Source organism: Xenopus laevis, chromosome 2S, assembly GCF_017654675.1.
Source record: "Xenopus laevis strain J_2021 chromosome 2S, Xenopus_laevis_v10.1, whole genome shotgun sequence".
NCBI classification, from domain to species: Eukaryota; Metazoa; Chordata; class Amphibia; order Anura; family Pipidae; genus Xenopus; species Xenopus laevis.
This window is the reverse complement of record NC_054374.1, coordinates 5,209,761-5,231,397: the sequence shown is the minus strand read 5'-3', so window position 1 is coordinate 5,231,397 and position 21,637 is coordinate 5,209,761. Positions and strand designations below refer to the sequence as shown.

General features: G+C 41.4%; 1 protein-coding gene across 2 annotated transcripts in view; it reads right to left on the bottom strand.

The window, feature by feature from the left end:
* Positions 1 to 17,403: 17,403 nt before the first annotated feature.
* Positions 17,404 to 21,637, bottom strand: part of taok1.S (TAO kinase 1 S homeolog) — a 74,972-nt gene continuing 70,738 nt past the window's right edge. The window contains exons 19-20 of one of the 2 annotated variants that reach the window (XM_018248003.2): positions 20,506 to 20,688; positions 17,404 to 19,175 (exon numbers count right to left, since the gene is read on the bottom strand). In XM_018248003.2, the coding sequence (XP_018103492.1) occupies positions 18,714 to 19,175; positions 20,506 to 20,688 (645 nt within the window). In that variant the 3' untranslated portion in view covers positions 17,404 to 18,713. 2 annotated transcript variants of the gene reach the window in all.

The window sequence follows — 21,637 nt, the reverse complement described above, 5'->3', positions numbered from 1 at the left end:
CATCCTTTCAATCATCATTCATCCATCCATCAATCATTCATCCATCCACATTCATTCATCCATCATTCATTCATCCATCATTCATTCATCCATCATTCTTCCATCATCCATCATTCATTCATCCATCATTCTTCCATCATCCATCATTCATTCATCCATCATTCATTCATTCATTCATCCATCATTCATTCATCCATCATTCATTCATTCATCCATCATTCATCCATCATTCATTCATTCATCCATCATTCATTCATCCATCATTCTTCCATCATCCATCATTCATTCATCCATCATTCATTCATTCATCATTCATCCATCATTCATTCATTCATCCATCATTCATTCATCCATCATTCATTCATTCATTCATCATTCATTCATTCATCATTCATTCATCCATCATTCATTCATTCATTCATTCATCCATCCATCATTCATCCATCATTCATTCATTCATCCATCATTCTTCCATCATCCATCATTCATTCATCCATCATTCATTCATTCATCATTCATCCATCATTCATTCATTCATCCATCATTCATTCATTCATCATTCATTCATCATTCATCCATCATTCATCCATTCATCCATCATTCATTCATCCATCCATCCATCATTCATTCATCCATTCATCCATCATTCATCCATCCATCATTCATTCATTCATCCATCATTACTGTTGCATAGCAATGTATGAGGCTCCAGTTACAGGTGGTTCTCACTCTGGTAGTGGATCAGGGTCCATAATGTTGATGTGAATTACTACAGAGGCGACGTCTCACTCAACAATGGCCTTTTATTTCAGGTTAAAGGTGCAGCGTCACATATTCCCTTTTAAAATCATTTCATGTTTCCTTGTTCTGCTCATAGTTGGGAGTCATTAACTGTTTAACTGCACTACAGGAGTCCTTTAAGTTGTGCTGCGGGGCTGCAGATTTTCCACCCATTAGTCTGGCATAAGACAAATACCCGGCAACACCCTACGTTGGAATCATTGTGACTGGCAGAGGAGGGGGTTGTACATCAAATAGACAAAAGCTAAAGGTGCAGCTATTTCTCCTGGTCTGTTTGTTCTAGAGCAGGACCTATGCACAGCCTTATAATGACACGTCCCTGACACCCAATTATAAATGACATTTACATGTGGCCGACACTGGGCAAAGCACAAAACTCTTGTATTTACTCCAAGACCAGGGCAACCAGTCGTTAACATGCAATGCCACGGATCATTGATATTATGATGAAGGCTAATGAAACATACACTGGATTCAATGTGTGTATATAAATATATAAATACAGACACACAAAACATACATTTAATATGTACTAAGCGATTGTGATGTGAACAGTATGGGGGGAATTGATGTTGAACGACTGTTAAATATCTGATGTATAATAACCACTTTAAAGCTCATTAATAAGAGCAGCACAAGGGCAAAACTTCGAGTTACCGCTGGCTGTTCTGTTTCGCGGCTCTGGGTAATGAACTGTCGACGGCACTGGGACCTGGTCTTCCTGGAAATAGAATCTGATGTTTGCACTGACTTTGCACCGACTTTGCACCCTGTGGTGGACAGGCCTCTGCCTATACCTGCCTCCTCCCCAGATCCCTATGTATTAAATATCATGTATATTATATAGAGAAATATATTGCCTGCTGACGTCAAGTACAATGTGAGGCTCAGTGTCCCACAGACGTGCTGCTCCAGTGCATTTATTGCTGCTCATCTTCTTGGGGTTTTTTTTCTTTACTTTTTTTTGTTTTTTCATAAGAGGGGGCAAAATAAAATTCTAGATTGAATGGTTAGAGTTTAATCTCCATTTCTGTGCCAAAAATGTGCAAGCAGATGCCCCTCATTGTTATGGCAAGGACTTGTAAAGCTGGAATGTTTTTGTTTTTTTCTACATTTGTGGCGAAAAAACAGAATCTCTTTTTGTAGCATCGCCCCCTTGCACTTTTTGGAAAGCCATAAAGAACTGGGTAGGTAAATGGACAGAAAAAAAGACCTAATGCATGAAGCTGTCCTATTGGCTAGAGTTGTAATGTTAGGCTTAAGGTAGTTGGAATATGAGCAGTCGTCTGTATTGTGCCGTCACTTTATTGCGGAGTCTTACTCACTAGGCAAAATCACTGGACTTCTTACCTGGGACTCCCTGCAGCCACTACACTAGAGGGACTCCCTGCAGCCACTACACTAGAGGGACTCCCTGCCGCCACTACACTAGAGGGACTCCCTGCCGCCCCTACACTAGAGGGACTCCCTGCCGCCACTACACTAGAGGGACTCCCTGCAGCCACTACACTAGAGGGACTCCCTGCCGCCCCTAAACTAGAGGGACTCCCTGCCGCCCCTAAACTAGAGGGACTCCCTGCCGCCCCTAAACTAGAGGGACTCCCTGCAATCACTACACTAGAGGGACTCCCTGCCGCCAGCACCCAGTTGTCTTGCTGGGAATCTGTATTTCAAAACCTGATGCTCTGAATCTCTCGGTTCCCTCTCACCGCGCTCATTGTTACAGATCAGTGCAAAATGGCCGACTTTGTCCATCCTGTTATTCTGGAGCTTGATGGTGGGTGAAATGTATAAAATTGCTCCTATTGTACATTTGTAACAAATTAAACAACTAACAGTATAATTGTGTCCTTTGAGTCTTTTGTTATAAACTGAATTCTGGGAGATTGATCTCTTAGTTTATTCTCGGCCCCTTTCTTATTTGTTATTCCCAAAGTTGTTCACCTTGTGCCGCAGCAGTGGATATGAAATCTATTGCCAAAAGTATTTGCCCAGTGAAGTGCCGCGCTGAGCTGGAGTGGAGTAAAGGTCCTGCCGATTGGACTGAGCAATGGAAACACACCCCCTCGAGTGCCACACTGTATTTCTCTACGTGACAGTTGGAGGGAGAGGTCTGGCTCTAACACTGGCCACGAGAATCCTCCCCGTCTCAATGTAAAACCCAACTGGTGGAGAAGAAGTAATGGTCTGGGGCTGATTTCTATGGTGCCTGTTCCATTTATACCAAAACTTAAAGGGGTATGTATGTTACAGAATGGCCAATTATTAGCAACGTCTCAACTGGTCTTCATTTTTTTATGATTTTTTAGTTTTTGAATTGTTTTCTCCATAATCTTTTCAGCTTCCAAATGGGGATCATTCACCGCATCAGCCAAAGAACTTCATGAAGCTTCAATGACATTAAAATAAGTCAAGAACCACCAAAGAAAAGTGAAGGCCAATGGCAAATTGACTTAGAATAACAATTTCTACATCCTACTAAATGTTAATTTTAAGGTGAACAACCCCATGAAGGCTGTAATTAATTGAGGTAATGTGCCATTAAGGAGAAATTTCTTTAGCTGGTCTGAAACAAACCTTAAATCCCAAAGGTCCTTTTGAGGATAACAAAACAGTAAGAAATTGATTAAATGTGTATTTGGAGACCTCTGTTACTCTGTATACACATTTTATGGCCGACCAGGAACCCAACATATAATAATATAAATACATTACAAAAAAATTTTCAAAATGATTCAGGTAGGTGGTCACTTATTTAAAATCACTGTAATAGGAATTTTCCAAAATCTCCTGGGTTATGTTGAGTGATTCCCCGAGTCTTCCAACAACAATTATGTAGAGTAAAGTTGGTGTGAGTTATAGTTCTTCAATTTGGTAATCAGGTGAGGTAATTTTCCCAAAGGAGTAACCAGGCGTATTAAGTGGAGATGTATGTAGAGAAGGTTACAAAGGGATTAAATGGGGCGTCCCCCACACCCCCTCTCTTTCCAGCTACACTTCCCCCTCCAATAATGGATTGATCTCACCAGATCCTGCGTTCCGGTCTTTCCTCAAGGTACAGTTGGTCACTTTAGCGCTGGATCCAATCGCCTTTTCATGTCTCCACTTTACAGATACTGTAACTCCGAAAATCCAAGATGGCACCTGCATTCCACTATGGAGCACAAAACTCAGAATTTGCTCACACCAAATCCCAGCAATTTACCGATTTTCACAGTTTCACGATTGACCGAGTCCCGGTAGGTTGCCGATTTCACCATTTAGGGACAATTTCACCAAAAATGTAGTTTCAACCTCAGGAGTGACACACCATCTTTATATTGTTAAATGTTGGGTTCCTGGCCATCCAAGGTTTTAAATGGAAACATTCTTAATGTAAAATAAAATTTGTAACTTGATCTCCAAATCATTTCTTCCCTTGAGGGCTATAGTATTTAATCAATGAAATGGTGACCGCTCAAGACTCACCCCACCGCATCAATCTCTCCCATTAGCTCTATGAGCTCCGTGTGCTCAGACACCAGCATTCCAACTGTCATAGATCCAAAGAAGTAGTTCAGGTGGCACTCCGGATAAATATAAGGTTTATTGTATCATGGGTAACAATATTGCCTTACGCGTTTCGGGAAACCATTCCCTATCAAATAAGATACTTTTGTAACAATTTTGAGATAAGCAAATAAGTAATTGTAACAATATAAGATAACAGGTCCCTTGGGAGAAGTTAGACTCACAGCTTAAAGGGCAATTCACCTTCATTAGCAAAACTGTAATTGGAAAAAAAATGTGTTCAAACTTTCATAACCTGACAAATTTTGTAAAATGAACATGGTAATTAGGGGGTGTGGTCATAAAATTCACTGCACTGACTTTTTTGTCCCTCTTTTTATTTCCAAAATGTTGGGAGATGTGTTTCTGTACCAGGCGTGTGAGGTTGATGCAGCACTAGAGCCAGCGGTTAATTGGAAATGTTTGTGACAATGTCCAGCAGTGGAGAAACCCAGTGATTGTAATAAAATGTTCGTTTGGCTGCATTTCGAATTAGAATTTCTAATTCATGTGAATTTTTTTTTTAAATTCAAATATACTCACAATTCGACTGGGAGGTTATTTAAGAAAAAATTTGAATGTCTAATATTCGATAGAATGGTTCCAACCTGAAAATTCTAAATCGTATTTGATTCATACGAATCAAAGTTTTTCTCTGAAAAAAAAAAAAAAAAAAAACTTGAATATCAGGAAGGTTATTAACATCTCCAAATGGCTTAACGGACCTCGGCTATTGACTTGTACATGAACTCGGCAGGTTTTTGGTGGAGAATATTCAAATTAGGACTGTTTCCATGGTCGAGGTGTGATAAATCTCACATTCAAATTTACATTTGAATAGGGGGATTAAAATTCGAATGTGTGAATTTTGAAACTCGTTAATTCGAATTTACTATTTGACCCTTGATAAATCTGCCCCATAAAGGGATTCTGTCATGACTTTTATTGCGTCGTTTTTATTTCTAAATGACACAGTTTACACTGCAAATAATTCACTCTACAATATAAAATGTCATTCCTGAACCAGCAAGTGTATTTAGTTGTAATATTGGTGTGTAGGTGCATCTCAGCTCATTTTGCCTGGTCATGTGATTTCAGAAAGAGCCAGCACTTTAGGATGGAACTGCTTTCTGCCAGGCTGTTGTTTCTCCTACTCAATGTAACTGAATGTGTCTCAGTGGGACCTGGATTTTACTATTGAGTGTTGTTCTTAGATCTACCAGGCAGCTGTTATCTTGTGTTAGGGAGCTGCTATCTGGTTACCTTCCCATTGTTCTCTAAAGCTGGCCATAGACGCAAAGATCTCCCGACCCTCCACTAACCATTCAGATCAAATAAAGTACAAAAGAACAGATCAGCCAATGTTCTGCCCCTGACAGCAATCGTGCGCCTGACAAAGCTGGTGACAGTCTCCCACTGAAAATCGTACGATCGGCAATAAATGCAGAGTCAGTCGACAGAAAGCTTTTAACCTGTCCGATCGACCAAACGACAGATCTCCGCCGGACGAAAACTTTTGGGACTCTGCACACACGGTCCGAAAATCGTATGAATCCATGATTCGTACAATCAGATCGTTGCATCTATGGCCAGCTTTAGGCTGCTGGGAGGGAAAAGGAGGGGGTGATATCACTCCAACTTGCAGTACAGCAGTAAAGAGTGATTGAAGTTTATCAGAGCACAAGTCACATGACTGGGGGCAGCTGGGAAATTGACAATATGTCTAGCCCCATGTCAGATTTCAAAATTGAATATAAAAAAATCTGTTTGCTCTTTTGAGAAATGGATTTCAGTGCAGAATTCTGCTGGAGCAGCACTATTAACTGATGCGTTTCAAAAAAAGCATTTTTTCCCCATGACAGGATCCCTTTAATGTGTGTGAGAGATGTGGTTATGCACATAGATTTGTGTCTCTTTTGCCTTAACTTTCCACCCGTTGCAGCTTCCCATGGAGTTCGACAGAAAAAGATGATCTATCTGTGCCCCATAGTTTGTGCTTTTCGCAGCCTGCTGGTGGGATCAATGGCATCAAACATTCGTACCTTATAGATATTGCCTGCGAGCACTTTAATCCCCAGCCACAGAACAAGCGAGCGGACCCACAATGTGTACTAAAATTACTTTATTACAGTTGATTTTTTTTTTAACATTTCCTTTGCTATGATACAAAGGATAATTACAAACAAAATATTACATAGGATTTATTTTCTTTCCTTTTTTTCTGACAACTTGGTAACAGCTTTAAATGCACAATCTATACAATTAATACAGGTTATATAATATATTGTGAGACCAGAAGAATACCAGAATACTGACATTACACTGTACAAAAAAAAAATTAACCCTCACTGTACAAGAGCTCAGAGGGAAGCGGAGAAGACTCGCTCCCCTGCAGATCCAATGCACTCTCGCAGATCCAATGCACACCCGCAGAACTGGCTAGAGTGCATCACAATGGGTCTAGGGACTGTGCTGATTGGGGTTCATTACAAAAAGTGTTGGGGGGTTACCGTGAAACAATAGCAGGATTAAGAAGCTACGAAGAGTCTATAGTGCGTCATATTCCGATTCATTTTGTTCATCATGGGATAAGGAATAAAAAGTGCAGCAGCGGTGTCGCTGCGCTAGATGCAAATGTGTGACCGCGAGCAAAACACGGGAATATGTGTATCGTTGTCACTGTATGAAATAGAAAAATAGAATTTTCAATCTGCTCGGTATGGAGGGACGCTCTTGTGGCTACAATCGTGGCCTTGAGGAAGTTTTTGCAATGTAAAGAGTTTATAAGGCACGGCAGTGGGGTCATTAACGGACACTCTCGCATCTCGCAATACATGCGACTGCACGACGCAGAGCTTTCACTATAAAAGCCCAGATCAGTATGGAATAGAACGTTATACCCTTGAACTCCCACTGAAATTAATCTGGGTCTTAGAAGTTCGTATTAAAGGTGTTCCCTACTGGTTGGAATGGATTTCTATCTTTAAAATCGCTTTCCGAGGGAGGCTGAAAGCTTTAGAAGTAAATGTGTTCCTGTTGGTTCGGATATCGGTTTCTCGGTGGCCTTGGCTGATGCGCTATGCAAATATATCGAATATTCTACACAAGGACAACCTGATACCAGCCAGGCCTTTGTGTCCCATATTTAGGGCTATGTCACATATCAATTTGATTTGCTGCAATTTGTTCAGTTGAAATGCCTTGTAAATTGCTTTGTACCACCCATATAGGGCACCGTTAGCACCCAAGAATGCACCCAGTCTGCGTGGTAACGATGGATTTTGACCAACCAGTATAAATGTGAAACTGCAGCATGAAAGGACCTGAGCATTTAATGCCACAATACCAACTACCACATGGCTGAAAAACCTTAATTTAATGCTGGGTATTAGTGAGGAGCCCACTTGAAACGTATACAGGAATATGACGGCAATTAAAGGATAAGGAAAGTCTGTTAGCATCCGGGGTGACAAATGTTAGGCACCCCCAAGTGATTGTATTGATTTACCGGAAACCCCAGGCCGTTGCTCCGATCAGCAGAAAACTGCACCAGCCCAGGGTTTTCCTAGCGAGCACCATGGAGTGATCTTCTGCTTTCTTCAAATTTCCCGGGCAAATGCATGCGCAGTAGAACGAAATAGCCGAATTTTTAGTTACAGTTCGGCTTTTTGTCAAACTGCGCATGCGCTTGCCCTGTGAAATTTGAAGCATGAAGCTGGAAGAGGGTCGCTCTGTGGTGCTCCCTGGTATAACCCCAGGTTGGTGCTCCTATCAGCAGAAAACTGCACCAGCCCAGGATTATACCAGTGAGCACCATGGAGCCATCCTCTTCCATCCTTAAATTTCATGGGGCAAACCCATGCACAGTAGAGCGAAAAGCCGAACTTTAAATAAAAATGTGGCTATTTCATTCAACTGCGCATGCGTCTGCCCCAGGAAATTTGAAGAAAGAAGAAGCTGGAAGAGGATGGCTCCGTGGTGCTCACTGGTATAACCCCGGGCCGGTGCAGTTTTCTGCTGATAGGAGCACCAGCCCGGGGTTATACCAGTGAGCACCACGGAGAGATCCTCTTCCGGCTTCTTCTTGCTTCAAAACAGGGCAGACGCATGCGCGTTTAGTTAAAGTTCAGTTACATTTTGGCTTTTCGTTCTACTGCACATGTGCAGCCGTGTGAAGAAAGAAGAAGCCGGAAGAGGATGGCTCCGTGGTGCTCACTGGTATAACCGGTGCAGTTTTCTGCTGATAGGAGCACCAGCCCGGGATTTCAGGTGAGTAGATACATTCACTTGGGGGTGCCTAACATTTGGCACCCCCAAGTGCGAACAGACTTTCCTTCTCCTTTAAATAATCTGCTATTCAAGTTCGGGATAACCAAATCTCTATGATCTATCATGCAAACCTGGGCTCCCTTGGGGTGTACCAATATGCCTTGGTTTCTGCGGGTGTGCATTTTTTTCCCCATCTTGTTAATCGGAGTTCTTAATTAAAACATTTTATTCAAATCAAAAAAAACAAAAAAAAAACAAAAAAACTTTGATTTTGGCCAAAAGACCGTTTTTGTGGCAAACAGTAGAAATGTACACTGTGAGCGTAGGAGTACAGATTCAGACAATTTAATAAAAATGTATCCTTGTAACTTCTACAAAATAATAAATGTGCAAATAAAAGGGGAGAAACATGCCGGGAGCAAAGAAGGAACCCTGGAAAGCAAGGAGAATGTACGGATGAAGATAATAAAAGATGCCTGTGTTTATCCAGAGCTGCCCAGAGACAGCGGGAATGCATTGCAAAATAAAAAACCCATTGCTGGCCCTTCTGGAGGAGACATTGTCCTTCCACTGTTTGGCTGCCCAATAAACTAGTGAAAGGAGTTTCCCAGCACGTTAATGACCTACAAAGATGCGCAGGGTCATGAACCATTGCTTCAATCCAAGTTTCTAGTGCAGGGTTAATCAAGGAATTAAACTGCAATGTATCCCTGACCCCTCGAGTCTTCATTAAAAGAGGACACACACCCTACGTAGGACAATATCACATTGCGACTCGGACCACTTTTGCAATCTACATATTTTTCATTTTAGATTTCACGATATCAGCAGTTTCTCCATAGGAAGCGATGCTGCAGCGCTAAAGTCGTATCTCTAAATGCGACAGGAGCAATAGAATGGAGCAGCAGCGCATTAAGACGCTTCTAAATGAAGCTTTTGGGGACAAACAGCAGGCGCTGCTCAGGTTACATATTCATGATATTAGTTCAGTAAGAACTAGAGCAGCAGCTGCTGTTCAACCCAAGTAGGAAGAGTCTGCCCTACGTTTCCCTTCTTCGTTGTATCTCACAATGCGGCAGGAGTAATAGAACTGAGCAGGGATTAATCAGAAAACCCTTCCTCCTCCACGAATTAGGGCACTCGCTGCTATTTCTGGGGGATTAGTCGTCCAAAGAAGAAGCGATTTGGCGACTTTATCTCCTCAAACTGCCGGCTAGAATGTAAATCGCCAGCGGAATGGTACTCGGATCACTTGGGCTTTCCAAAGTCGTCCGAAGTTTCCTCATAAGGCGACTTTGGAAAACAAATCTTTCCGAGTGCCATCCCACCGCCGATTTAGATTCTAACCGGCCGATTTATCGCCGGGTGACTTAAATCTCCCCGAATCTTGGCGTGTGCCCTTACCCTTAAGCTTGGACCCTTCTAGGATCAAAATAAAGGGGTCACTCTTGATATTCATGACTTTAGCAGTGTAACAACAGCCAATATATATTAAAAAAAAATCCATGTAAATTGCAACAGTGATCAAAGAAAGAAGGAGGGTTTATGTCCCCTTTAATCCCTATTGCACCAGAGAGCTCTTTAAAATGTGACGTCTATATAAGCCGGCACAAACGGGTTAAAAACGAAAGAAGCACCAGATGAAATGAATGGAAGGAGGCCTTTGTAGGGAGGCTTCGATAACTGGTTAGAATTTCTATTATTAGTTATGTTAGAAAACTCAAGCTTTTTTTTTTTTTATATATAATTTCTTTTTTTTTTTTTTTTAACTCTCTGATGGTTTTCTTCTTCACAATACAAGCAAGCGATTTTATAAAATGTACAATATACACAAGTCCTGGAACTACGTGCGCAGCCTAATGCACAAACGCCGCTTTGCCTCGTAATCTGCAGAGGGGGGGGGGGACGCAACAGCCCGTGCAAAAGTTTACTCCACTTCTGGTAACCGATGGCAACCCATCCATAGGCAGCATCTACTGGTCTGTTCTTGTGCAAGCAAACAGCCGATTGGTTGTTTATGGAGTAAAGACTCGCCGGGTTATTACATCACCGCCCCCCTCCCCTTATTTCTTTTCGCTCTTGTTGGCTGAAATGGGCAAAGGGTTCTTTATTATAAATAGATTCTTTTTATGTTTAGCAAATTAAGTGTTAATAAAAAGGCTCTAGCATTTACAATTTATTAAGTCAATATATCTTTGTGTAATATGCACTAAATAGTTTTTTTTTTTCCATTTCAATATTTACACCAGTGTCTTTGCTGCCCCCTCGCCAGTCCCGGAGTCGGGAAACTGGAGAGCAGACAAAAATAGTGTGGCACTATAAAAACAATTAAAAAAAAAAAAGAAAAAAAGCAAAACCCGCCATTTTAAAACTTCTCACCAACTCATAGAAGCCTCTTTGTTACACGAAGACTATCCGACGGCACCCGCCGCCTTCATTCTGACGCTCCAGTGGGTCTAGCCGGCTCCTGTGGCACCTCTGTATAGGGAAATGGCTACAACACATAAGACATAATGATGATACGAGACTGGCCTAAAGCGGAGCCGTGTAGTGTCTCTTTTATAAGGTACGATCATATTATCCGAAAATGGCTTGGTTCCTAATATTTAAACACTATGTTACATGATCCTCCTAATTGGCATCTTACGCAGACGCTTGTGATAAGTGCAAAAAGTCTGCATAAAGTGGGAAATATCTAAATAGCATTCTTTCTTCCCTTTCACAGGCAGGAGAAGCGGTTTAACTTTCGGCCTGTGTGTATCCGCGCAGCAGCCATATTGTTTGCAGGAACGACGCCTGCTCTATATGCTGCTACTGAACGTTGAACATCAGGAGGTGAAGCGCTGCTGGTAAACAATGCAGCTTTTAATGCGAGCGACATGGCAGGTCCCAACATATACAAAGGCAAATATGCAGAGAATATTCAGTGCAAAACCTAAAATATCCAATTGAATTGCTACTTAAGGGATACTGTCATGGGAAAACATTCAGTAATCATAATCAGTTAATAGTGCTGCTCCAGCAGAATTCTGCACTGAAATCCGTTTCTCAAAAGAGCAAACAGATTTTTTTATATTCAATTTTGAAATCTGAAGCTGCCCCCAGTCATGTGACATGTGCTCCGATAAACTTCAGTCACTCTTTACTGCTGTACTGCAAGTTGGAGTGATATCACCCCCTCCCTTTCCCCCCCCAGCAGCCAAACAAAATAACAATGGGAAGGTAACCAGATAACAGCTCCCTAACACAAGATAACAGCTGCCTGGTAGATCTAAGAACAGCACTCAATAGTAAAATCCAGGTCCCACTGAGACACATTCACTAACACTGAGTAGGTGAAAAAAGAGCCTGCCAGAAAGTAGTTCCATCCAAACGTGCAGGCACAAGTCACATGACTGGGGCAGCTGGGAAGCTGACAATATGTCTAGCCCCATGTCAGATTTCAAAATTGGATATTAAAAAATCTGTTCTTTTGAGAATTGGATTTCAGTGCAAAAGTCTGCTGGAGCAGCTCTATTAACTTTTTCCCGTGACAGTATCCCTTAACTTCATTACAGAGTATACCATACTTTTAAGGGTCAGGGCGCACAGGCAGTTAGGGGCTAATCTCCCCTATCTGCCTCCCCGCCGGCTAAAATGTAAATCACCGCTAAAATGGCAAGAGATACTGGGGGTCATTTATCAACACTGGGCAAATTTGCTCATGGGCAGTAACCCATGGCAACCAATCAGATTGCTGCATTCATTGTGTTACTCGCAGCTGGCTTTAAAAAGCTAATCACTGATTGGTTGCTATAGGTAACTGTCCATAGGCAAATTTGGCCAGTATTGATAAATGAGCCCCACTGTATTATCCTTTTAAATGTGTAAATGTAGGAATAACACTATTAATACTGATCAGCATGGCCCTTACAATTATATAGCTCTCTTGGTTTACACTGACTGGTTACCAGGCAGTAACCAATCAGAGACTTGAGGGGGGAGGTCACATGGGACATAACTGTTGCTTTTGAATCTGAGCTGAATGCTGAGGATCAATTACAAACTCACTGAACAGAAATGTCCCATGTGGCCCCCCTTATAGTCACTGACTAACTCAGAGTTATAGAGCTGAAAAGCAGGAAGTAGAGTTCTGGCTATTATGTTACACATCCACTCACTGCAGCCTTTATACATTACATTTTTGGCTAACTAACTATATTAGATACATTTTTTATTTTGCACAGACTATCTATTTACCCAGTTTTTACACTGAACTGTTCCTTTAAAAGGACAGTTAAGGGAATTCTTACAGTCTTTGCAAATACCAAATAGGATAATTATAACCGTGAATCGTTAATTCACAAGAGAAACCCAAGCAGAGGGAGAATTCTAGGCATTACTAGTGTTTAAAATAAGAATGAAATAAAGCATTTGCAGATTTAGTGCTTATATTAAAATGCCATTTGCGTAAATGATTGGCTTGGTAACTATCTGTTTGTTAGAGTTCTCTGCTATGGTGCACAACAAGCCTTCTGATCCCAAAGAGCCGAACCATTGGTTTAATGATAAAGCATTAGCTATTGTTTCAGGTTTTTTTTTTTTGAGATCTCTAAATTCTTCCATTGAAAACACATATTCGTGCTAAGGCTGTGCTTACCAATCCATGACTATTAAATATCTATGTACCAACTTCTCTATATGCCCCACACACACACAGCAGCCCTATGACCTAGTAACCTAGGCCTCCATTCATGATTACATTTAGTTGCATTTAAAAGGAAAAGTATTCCCAGGAAAAAATGGAACTACAAACTCCCCACATTCCCAGTGGTATCTGCGCCCATTCATGCCTTGGTCTATGTCCAAGAAACCAAAAGTGCATGGAATTTTAGGAGGAAACAACTATTGGCTGAATTTCCTTTTTGTAAACAGTATCAAACTAGACACACGTAGGACACCCTAGAGCAGGGATCCCCAACCTTTTGAACCCGTGAGCAAAATTCAGAAGTAAAATGAGTTGGGGAGCAACACAAGCATGAAAAATCCTCTTGGGGTGCCAAATAAGGGCTGTGATTGGCCATTTGATAGCCCTTATGTGGATTATCAACCTGCGTTGAGATTCTGTTTGGCAGTACACCTTGTTTTTATACAACCAAAAATTGCCTCCAAGTCTGGAATTCACAAATATGCACCTGCTTTGAGGCAACGGAGAGCAACATCCAAGGGGTTGAAGAGCAACTTGTTATTCACGAGCTACTGGTTGGAGATCACTGCCCTAGAGCATGTGAAGATGGGAATACTCACTAGCTGGGACCCACCAAGCGATCCTTCTCTTATAGGCTAAGCTGACCCTGTTAAAGGCGAAGACACACGCTACAATTCGGGGAGATTAGTCACCCGGAGACAAATCTCCTCTTCTTCACGCGGCTAATTTCCCCAAACTGCCTCCCCGCCGGCTAGAATGAAAATCGCCGGCGGGATGGCATTCGGAACGCTTCATTTTCCGAAGCCGCCTCACAAGGAAGCTTCGGACGACTTCGGAAAACGAAGCGACCGAGTGCCATCCCGCCAGCGACTTTAATTCTAGCTGGCGGGAAGGCAGGGGAGATTAGTCACCCCGAAGATAATGAGATTTATTACCGGGCCATTAATCTCCCCGAATTGCAGCATGCGTCTCTGCCCTAAAGATTAAGATAAATCAACAAAAATCTTTTGGCCTGTGGTGCTGATCTATTTGAATGAATTACTTCATTTGTTAAAAAGTGCTTACAAAGAAGCTATTCATGTCCTTCACTAGCACAGGAGCAGTAACGGCTAATGCTGCTCAGATGCAGATCTACACCCACTTACTGCCCAACTCCAGCTCACCAGCACAGCGGCAATACCACCCAGGATTTACCAACACTTGCCAATGATCCACTACTTCATATATTTGGGACTGAATTAGAATAAAACAATGTCCTACAAAGAGATCTATGGAGGAGACCTTGCTGGGGGCTGTGGGAATGCAGCTGGCCAGTCTAGTACTCACACATCGCACAACAAGGGTATAAATATTATATAGTATATAAGTGCAGCTAAACTGAATACACAGATATGCATCTCAGATAATAGATGTCACTAAATCGGATAGTGGATCAAGTTGCGAATTGCAGGAAAAAAACCCAAACCAAAAAAAAAACCAACATTCTCTGACTTGCAGGCATGATGTAGTAAAAGCAAAGCTCACCAACCTAATAGTTATCTACTGTATAGTCAATTAAAATAACCCTAATAAAATTGCATTTGATACTTTAAGGGGGACAATCACGAAAATTTTAATTTAATATAAGCTTCAGCACACTGGAATAAGAAGTTTTCTAAATAAAATCAATAAAAAATTTTGTACTGTTTCTAAAATAATCAAGTTTATCTTCACTATTCCTCTCTCAGCATCTGTTTCTCTTCATTCTCTCTTCATGCAGCAGTTGGGTGTCAGATATTCACTGACAGTTAGATCCAATATATCTTATAGGGGGGCTCCTTTTGCCTAGAAGATGTATTAGAGGTCACTCTATTAAACTCACCAGACATCATGTCTCTCTACATGCAGAATTTGTGCAAAAGGCAGTTATTTTTGTTTGTACTGGAATCAGTTATTTGAGTGAGCTCTAATTCATCTGTTAAAGGAGACCCCCTATAAGATATATTGGATCTAACTGTCAGTGAATATCTGACACCCAACTGCTGTATGAAGAAACAGATGCTGAGAGGGATAGTAAATATAAAATTGATTATTTCACAAATAATGCAGAATATTTAATTGATTGTATTTAAAAAGTTTCTTATTTCAGTACAAGGGAGCTTATATTAAACTTTTATTCTTGCAATAGTTCCTCTTCAAAAGATGATACCTCTTGCAAAGTGTGCACATTGTAGTGAATGTCTGAAGGCAAAGGATCGCTAATGCACTAGCTGCACCTTATTGGTAAATAGCAACGGAAATTGCAAGAACTATATATATATATATATATATATATATATATATATATATAAATGCCGCTGAGTTGTACAGCAGCCATGTGATAGGAATATCAGAAGTAAGAGTATATGAGAACTCTGCAAATTAATGATATATATAGATATAGATATATAGATATAGATATATATAGATATAGATATATAGATATATCTATAGATATATCTATATCTATATCTATATCTATATATATATATATATATATATATATATATATATATATATAGGTAAGGCTGTTTACCATTTATTTCCACTAAAAAGTAAACTTCTTGCACTGAATATCTCCTCTGGTCAGATTTCAATGTATACATGAGTGGGAGCTTCCAAGTTGCTTGGCACTGTGTAATCATTTTCCTTTATCTGCCTCTACATTCAAGTATCTGCTCATATGACAAGGTTGCCCCATGAGCAGATCTTTACCAGATATGCCCACCTTGAGGTGGGTGGTAATTTTGGGCTGGTCCGATCTTTGGCCCTCAGGACCAACAACAGGTTCACAATGAGAGGAATGGAGACCGTCGGGACGAGGACTGGGGTTTTAAAACCTGCCCGATAAATATCTGGCAAATTTTTTGCCCTAGAAATAAGTAGGGATGCACCGTTTCAGCAGGATTCGGATACCGCTCAATCCTTCTGCACATCTGAACCAAATCTGAATCCTAATCTGCATATGCAAATTAGTGCGGGGAGGGAAATCTTGTGACTTTTTGTCAGAAAACAAGGAAGTAAAAAATGTTTTCAACTTCCCATCCCTAATTTGCATATGCAAATTAGGATTCAGTTCAATTTGGGCCAAATCTTTCATGAAGGACTCGGGGGTTCGGCCGAATCTAAAATAGTGGATTCAGTGCATCCCTAGAAATAAGTCAGACAGGCACCCTGGAGGGCCCCATTCACATGCCGATAAGCTGTCCATGTACGACCACCTTAACACAGCCTCTCATCTGTAACAAATGCCATTGCTGGGCCTCAATATGGCTGCTATCTTTCATATGTGTCAATTTACAGAAATTTGTTCTAAACATCCAATGTCTGTGGAAGGGAAATCAAAAGGATGCTACCCCTAACATAGTCTTCCCTATATTGGCTAAAAATTTAAATATGGCAAATCTACTAAAACACTTTAGTGTTCCGACAATCCATTCTTTGTTACGAAACCCTGTGATAAAACCTTTGTAACCTTCCAATCCTTCTGCAAAACGCCCACCCCAAATTAGCGACCCATCTCCCTTCTAGCCCGATTATCCAGCCACTGGCACTACTATTAGCACCAAAGTATTAGTGAATTCTGGAAACCCCGTCCTCCGTGTTTAAACACCCAGCTCACATACATGTGTCCACGCATTACTGCAGTTCGGTATCACACGCCATTCATGTTAAATAAGATCACACAGCAGCACAGGAAGAGACTTGGATGAAGTCTTAAGGTGGCCATAGACACACAGATCCGATCGTATGAATCGAGGATTCGTACGATTTTCGGATCGTGTGTGGCGTGTGCCGACATCTTTAGTCCGGCGGAGATCGGTTGTTTGGTCGATCGGACAGGTTTGATTTTGACCCGACCGATCCCGCCGGAGCTCACGGCACATCGTAATTACCCCCGATATAGCCATGCCTGTTAATGGCATATCGGGGAAAGATCTGCTCATTTGGCAACATCACCAAACGAGCGGATCTTTGCATCTATGGCCACCATTACAAAAGGAAAGTAGATGCATTAGTGGCTAGCCAATAAACGCTATGGCAAACTGAGCAACAAATGGCTGATAATTTGGGCACTGGCACACAAGGGGCAATGTTAACTGAACACGACTGAATCGAAATAGAACATGGCTACTAATATCACAACACTGAGGAAGCATTGCTACACTCAGCATCAATAAAATAGAACTATTCAAGCCGGGGCAAACAATGGCAGCGGCAAAAACTAAAACAAGCAGTGGCAACGTCGCTACAAAGTAATTCCGATGAAGTACTTTGAGTGGCCATTGGCAAACCATAACACCTCTTATACAGCAGCAACTACGGAGGCCCGCTCTAGAGTAATGCCGTACAGCACGAATAGCTCCATCACTAGAAGCACTGTACACAAATATATTGTCTGGACATTTGCTGAACTACCGGACCCGCTACAGGCTGGGTGATTTCAAGAATTTAAAGGATAAAAGAATTAAAAGCATGACGAAGTAAAAGCCAAATCTCCATGGACTCAAAGAAGGTGAATGTGGTTGACTATGAGTAAGTGGCACGTTAGTCTTATATATGTCCTACAATAGTCTTTTTAATTATACAAGTACTTTGGCTACTGCTTAACTAGCGGATGGTCTCTTCCTATATTCAAATTTTCTACATATTGCAAAAATGATTGGCAAACCCGTGGACTGGGGGCTACCTTGGTAAGAGACCACTTTATAAGTTATATTATTCTCTTCTTTTTCATTTTTTGTTGCAAGAAACAAAGCCACACAGCACTGTCTAAGCGGAAATTTGGACTGACAAATAATTGTAGGAAGCAGTTCACTCCGGATTCATATATGCAGCCGATGATACCATTTCAGGGTGTAATTCAAACGAGACGAGCACGTGGCAAAGCAGTAAAAAATGATGCAGGTTTTAAATTCCTATTGCCTGGATGAAGAAATACATAAAAGTATAGACTGGACTATTGCCTAGAGAACAACAACAAAGGGGAGTGTTATTCAGAGGTGACAAGAGAGACTCTTGATGTAAATAAATAAATCCATGTGCTGAATGAGTTTAAAAAGAACTGCTTTTGGTTTCCAGCTACTCCCCCCCGACCCATGTTTCCGCTTATCACCATCCAATACTTGCTAGTTACACCCCTGTCGTTCTGCAGCCCTAGTCTGCCCGATATAAATCCAGCAACTATTGCAATCATACTGAAGATAGCACACATCGTTTTAACCCTGTACAAAATGATTAAAATACAGCATGTGTAGGAAGCTTTTTTTTTTTTTCTCCTTTCTTTTTGGCAGCTGCTCATTAACCAATGAGGAAGCTGTTGTGAGGAAATCTCTAGGCAGTTTGTGTTGAAAGATCATAAGGAATGGCCATAGAGTTTTTCTTTGAGTTATGTGTAAGACATGTGTGAGCCATTGGATATCTGTGAAGTAACACTTGTGCTCCTGCTCATTCCCTGCTCTGTCCGTCCCCCAGAAGCTGTCCGCCTCAGAGCCTGGGGGCTGTTGCGGACCCCCATCGTACTACCACGAGAGACACCTTGCACAGACCCTGAGGGATGACCCCATGGTTGCGGCCCACCTTGCATTGGGTGGCCCCAGGCTTGTGGTGGTCCAGCCATGGGGTGACCCCAATGAGGGCCAGGGCCTCCTGTGGGATTATGGGACCAGCCAGAAGCTCCCGGGTAGCTGTGGCTGAACGCCTCGGGGGAGAGATTAGAAAGTATCATGTTGCTAAAGCCTAGCCTCATGCTTTCGGAGTCAAAAGCTTCAATCTCCCGGGCTTGACGCTCCAGCAAGCTTCGTATCCGCTCAGTGCGCTCATTCTGCAAAGCCAGCATTTCTTCTTCAATCTAAAATAGGACACACAATATAATCTAAATTAGATTTTTTTTCCTTTGCATCCTTTAGAAAACGCCACATAAATGAAAAAGTATTGAATGATACAAACTGGTGTGTAACCACTTATATAGAAGCAGAATGGAATACGCAGTACGGCTCAAGAGAACACACAGGGGTATATTTATCAAAGAGCGAAGTTAGAGATCACTTGAGAAAGGGCAAGGCCCGAAACATGTCGTGTGATATGTAGTGCTTGAATAAATCTTCACAGCACAAACTGCTCTCCTCTAACAATGGATTTATAAATTAGAGATCACCACAATCCTCGAAGAGTGAAATCCCGCCACTCTCCATTCATTTCTATGAGATTTTTAAAATAGTATTTATCAATGGGTGAAAGTTCGCCGTCTGCTAGAGTGAAATTGTGAAAAGTGGCGGAATTTCACTCTAGCAGACGGTGGTGATCTTTAACTTCACTCTTTGATAAATATACCCAAAGATTGCTAGAAAGTACAAACACAAACAGTTTAAAAATGTAGAACAAAAAACATTTGCCTCAAAAAATCACTTTTTATTTTCAATGTGTTTCAAACTATTTTGCTATTTTTCCCAGTAAAGCGAAACAGAACAGATCTGCCTATCACTAATGACTAGCCAGTTTACATGTAATAATTAGGGATGCACAGAATCCAGGATCAGTCTTTTTCAGCAGGATTTGGATTCGGCAAAATCCTTCTGCCCAGATGAACCAAATCCTAATTTGCATATACAAATTAGGGGCGTGGAGGGAAATCGAAAAATGTTTGCAAAGGATTCGGGGGTTCAGCCAAATCCAAAATAATGGAAATAGGGATGGACCAAATCCACTATTCTCCACGAATCCCCGAATCCTTGGTAAAAGATTCGGTGAATACGAACCCAAACCTAATTTGCATATGTAAATTAGGGGCAGGATAAGAAAAAGTGGAAACTATTTTCTTTTGTGACAGACCAACCCTAATTTACATATGCAAATTAGGATTCGGATTCAGTTCGGCCACGCACAAGGAATCGGGCGAATCAGAATTCTACTGAAAAAGGCCGAATCCTGGATTTAGTGTATCCCTAAATACAAGTCCCACCATAAATATGGAAATAAACACTATAAGATAAAGTGTATAGAAGCTCCAACAGAAGCACCTGCTTACAGATCTCCATTCATTTCTCAGGGCATTACTTACAGACCTAAAAGCTTCTCAGGCTCAGATTGTAAACATGCACGTTATTAGACATCATTTAAACAAGTATGGGACCTGCTGAATTGGAATATTGTGACTGAAGGACACAACAGGAATAGCTTACCTTCTGTTCTAGAAGGGCCCTTCGCAGGGAAACCCTCTGTTCCAGCTCACGTATCTCTCGCTCGTGTTGGGCCTCGGCCTGCATTTTAATTTTGCTTTGATAAGCATTCAGTAGTTCCAGCTCCTGCTGCAGCTGCATCTTCAAGACCTGGCACTCGGCTTCCTGAGCCTCATCTAGACGCAACTGCAAGACAAGGTCCGGTTTTAGCCGAAGATACTAGAAGTGATTTTCCACCAGAACAGCCAGGCTTAGAAGGAAAACTAAGATAGTGAGCTCTTTTGACAACATTAAAGGACCAGAAACATCAAAACATTTTTTTAAAAAAAAAAAAATAGTTAGTATACCACGAAAAAACCCCCACTAATTAAACTTTAAAATCGCACAGCCTTAATTAAGAAATAACTTCGCTTGCTTTTCCCTTCAGAAAAAGCGACACAGCGACGATCCATCGTGCGGCACTCCCTGGATATCTCCTATAAGGAAGGCAGGGAGGAGAAATCGAGCGACGCACGATGGAACGCCAGATCGCCTTTTCTGAAGAGGAGCACAATCAAAGTTTTGTGAAGGCTGTGCGATATTAAAGTTTAATTTGTCTTGGTGTTTTTTTTTAGTCTTAGTGGTATACGAACAATTTTTTTAAAAAAAAAATGTTGATGTTATTGGTCCTTTAAAGGGATTCTGTCATGATTTTTTATGATGTAGTTTTTAGTTCTAAATGACACTGTTTACTCTGCAAATAATTCACTGTACAATATAAAATGTCATTCCTGAACCAGCAAGTGTATTTAGTTGTAATATTGGTGTGTAGGTGCATCTCAGCTCATTTTGCCTGGTCATGTGATTTCAGAAAGAGCCAGCACTTTAGGATGGAACTGCTTTCTGGCAGCCTGTTGTTTCTCCTACTCAATGTAACTGAATGTGTCTCAGTGGGACCTGGATTTTACTATTGAGTGTTGTTCTTAGATCTACCAGGCAGCTGTTATCTTGTGTTAGGGAGCTGCTATCTGGTTACCTTCCCGTTGTTTTGTTGTTAGGCGGCTGGGGGGGGGTGATATCACTCCAATTTGCAGTACAGCAGTAAAGAGTGACTAAAGTTTATCAGAGCACACGTCACATGATTGGGGGCAGCTGG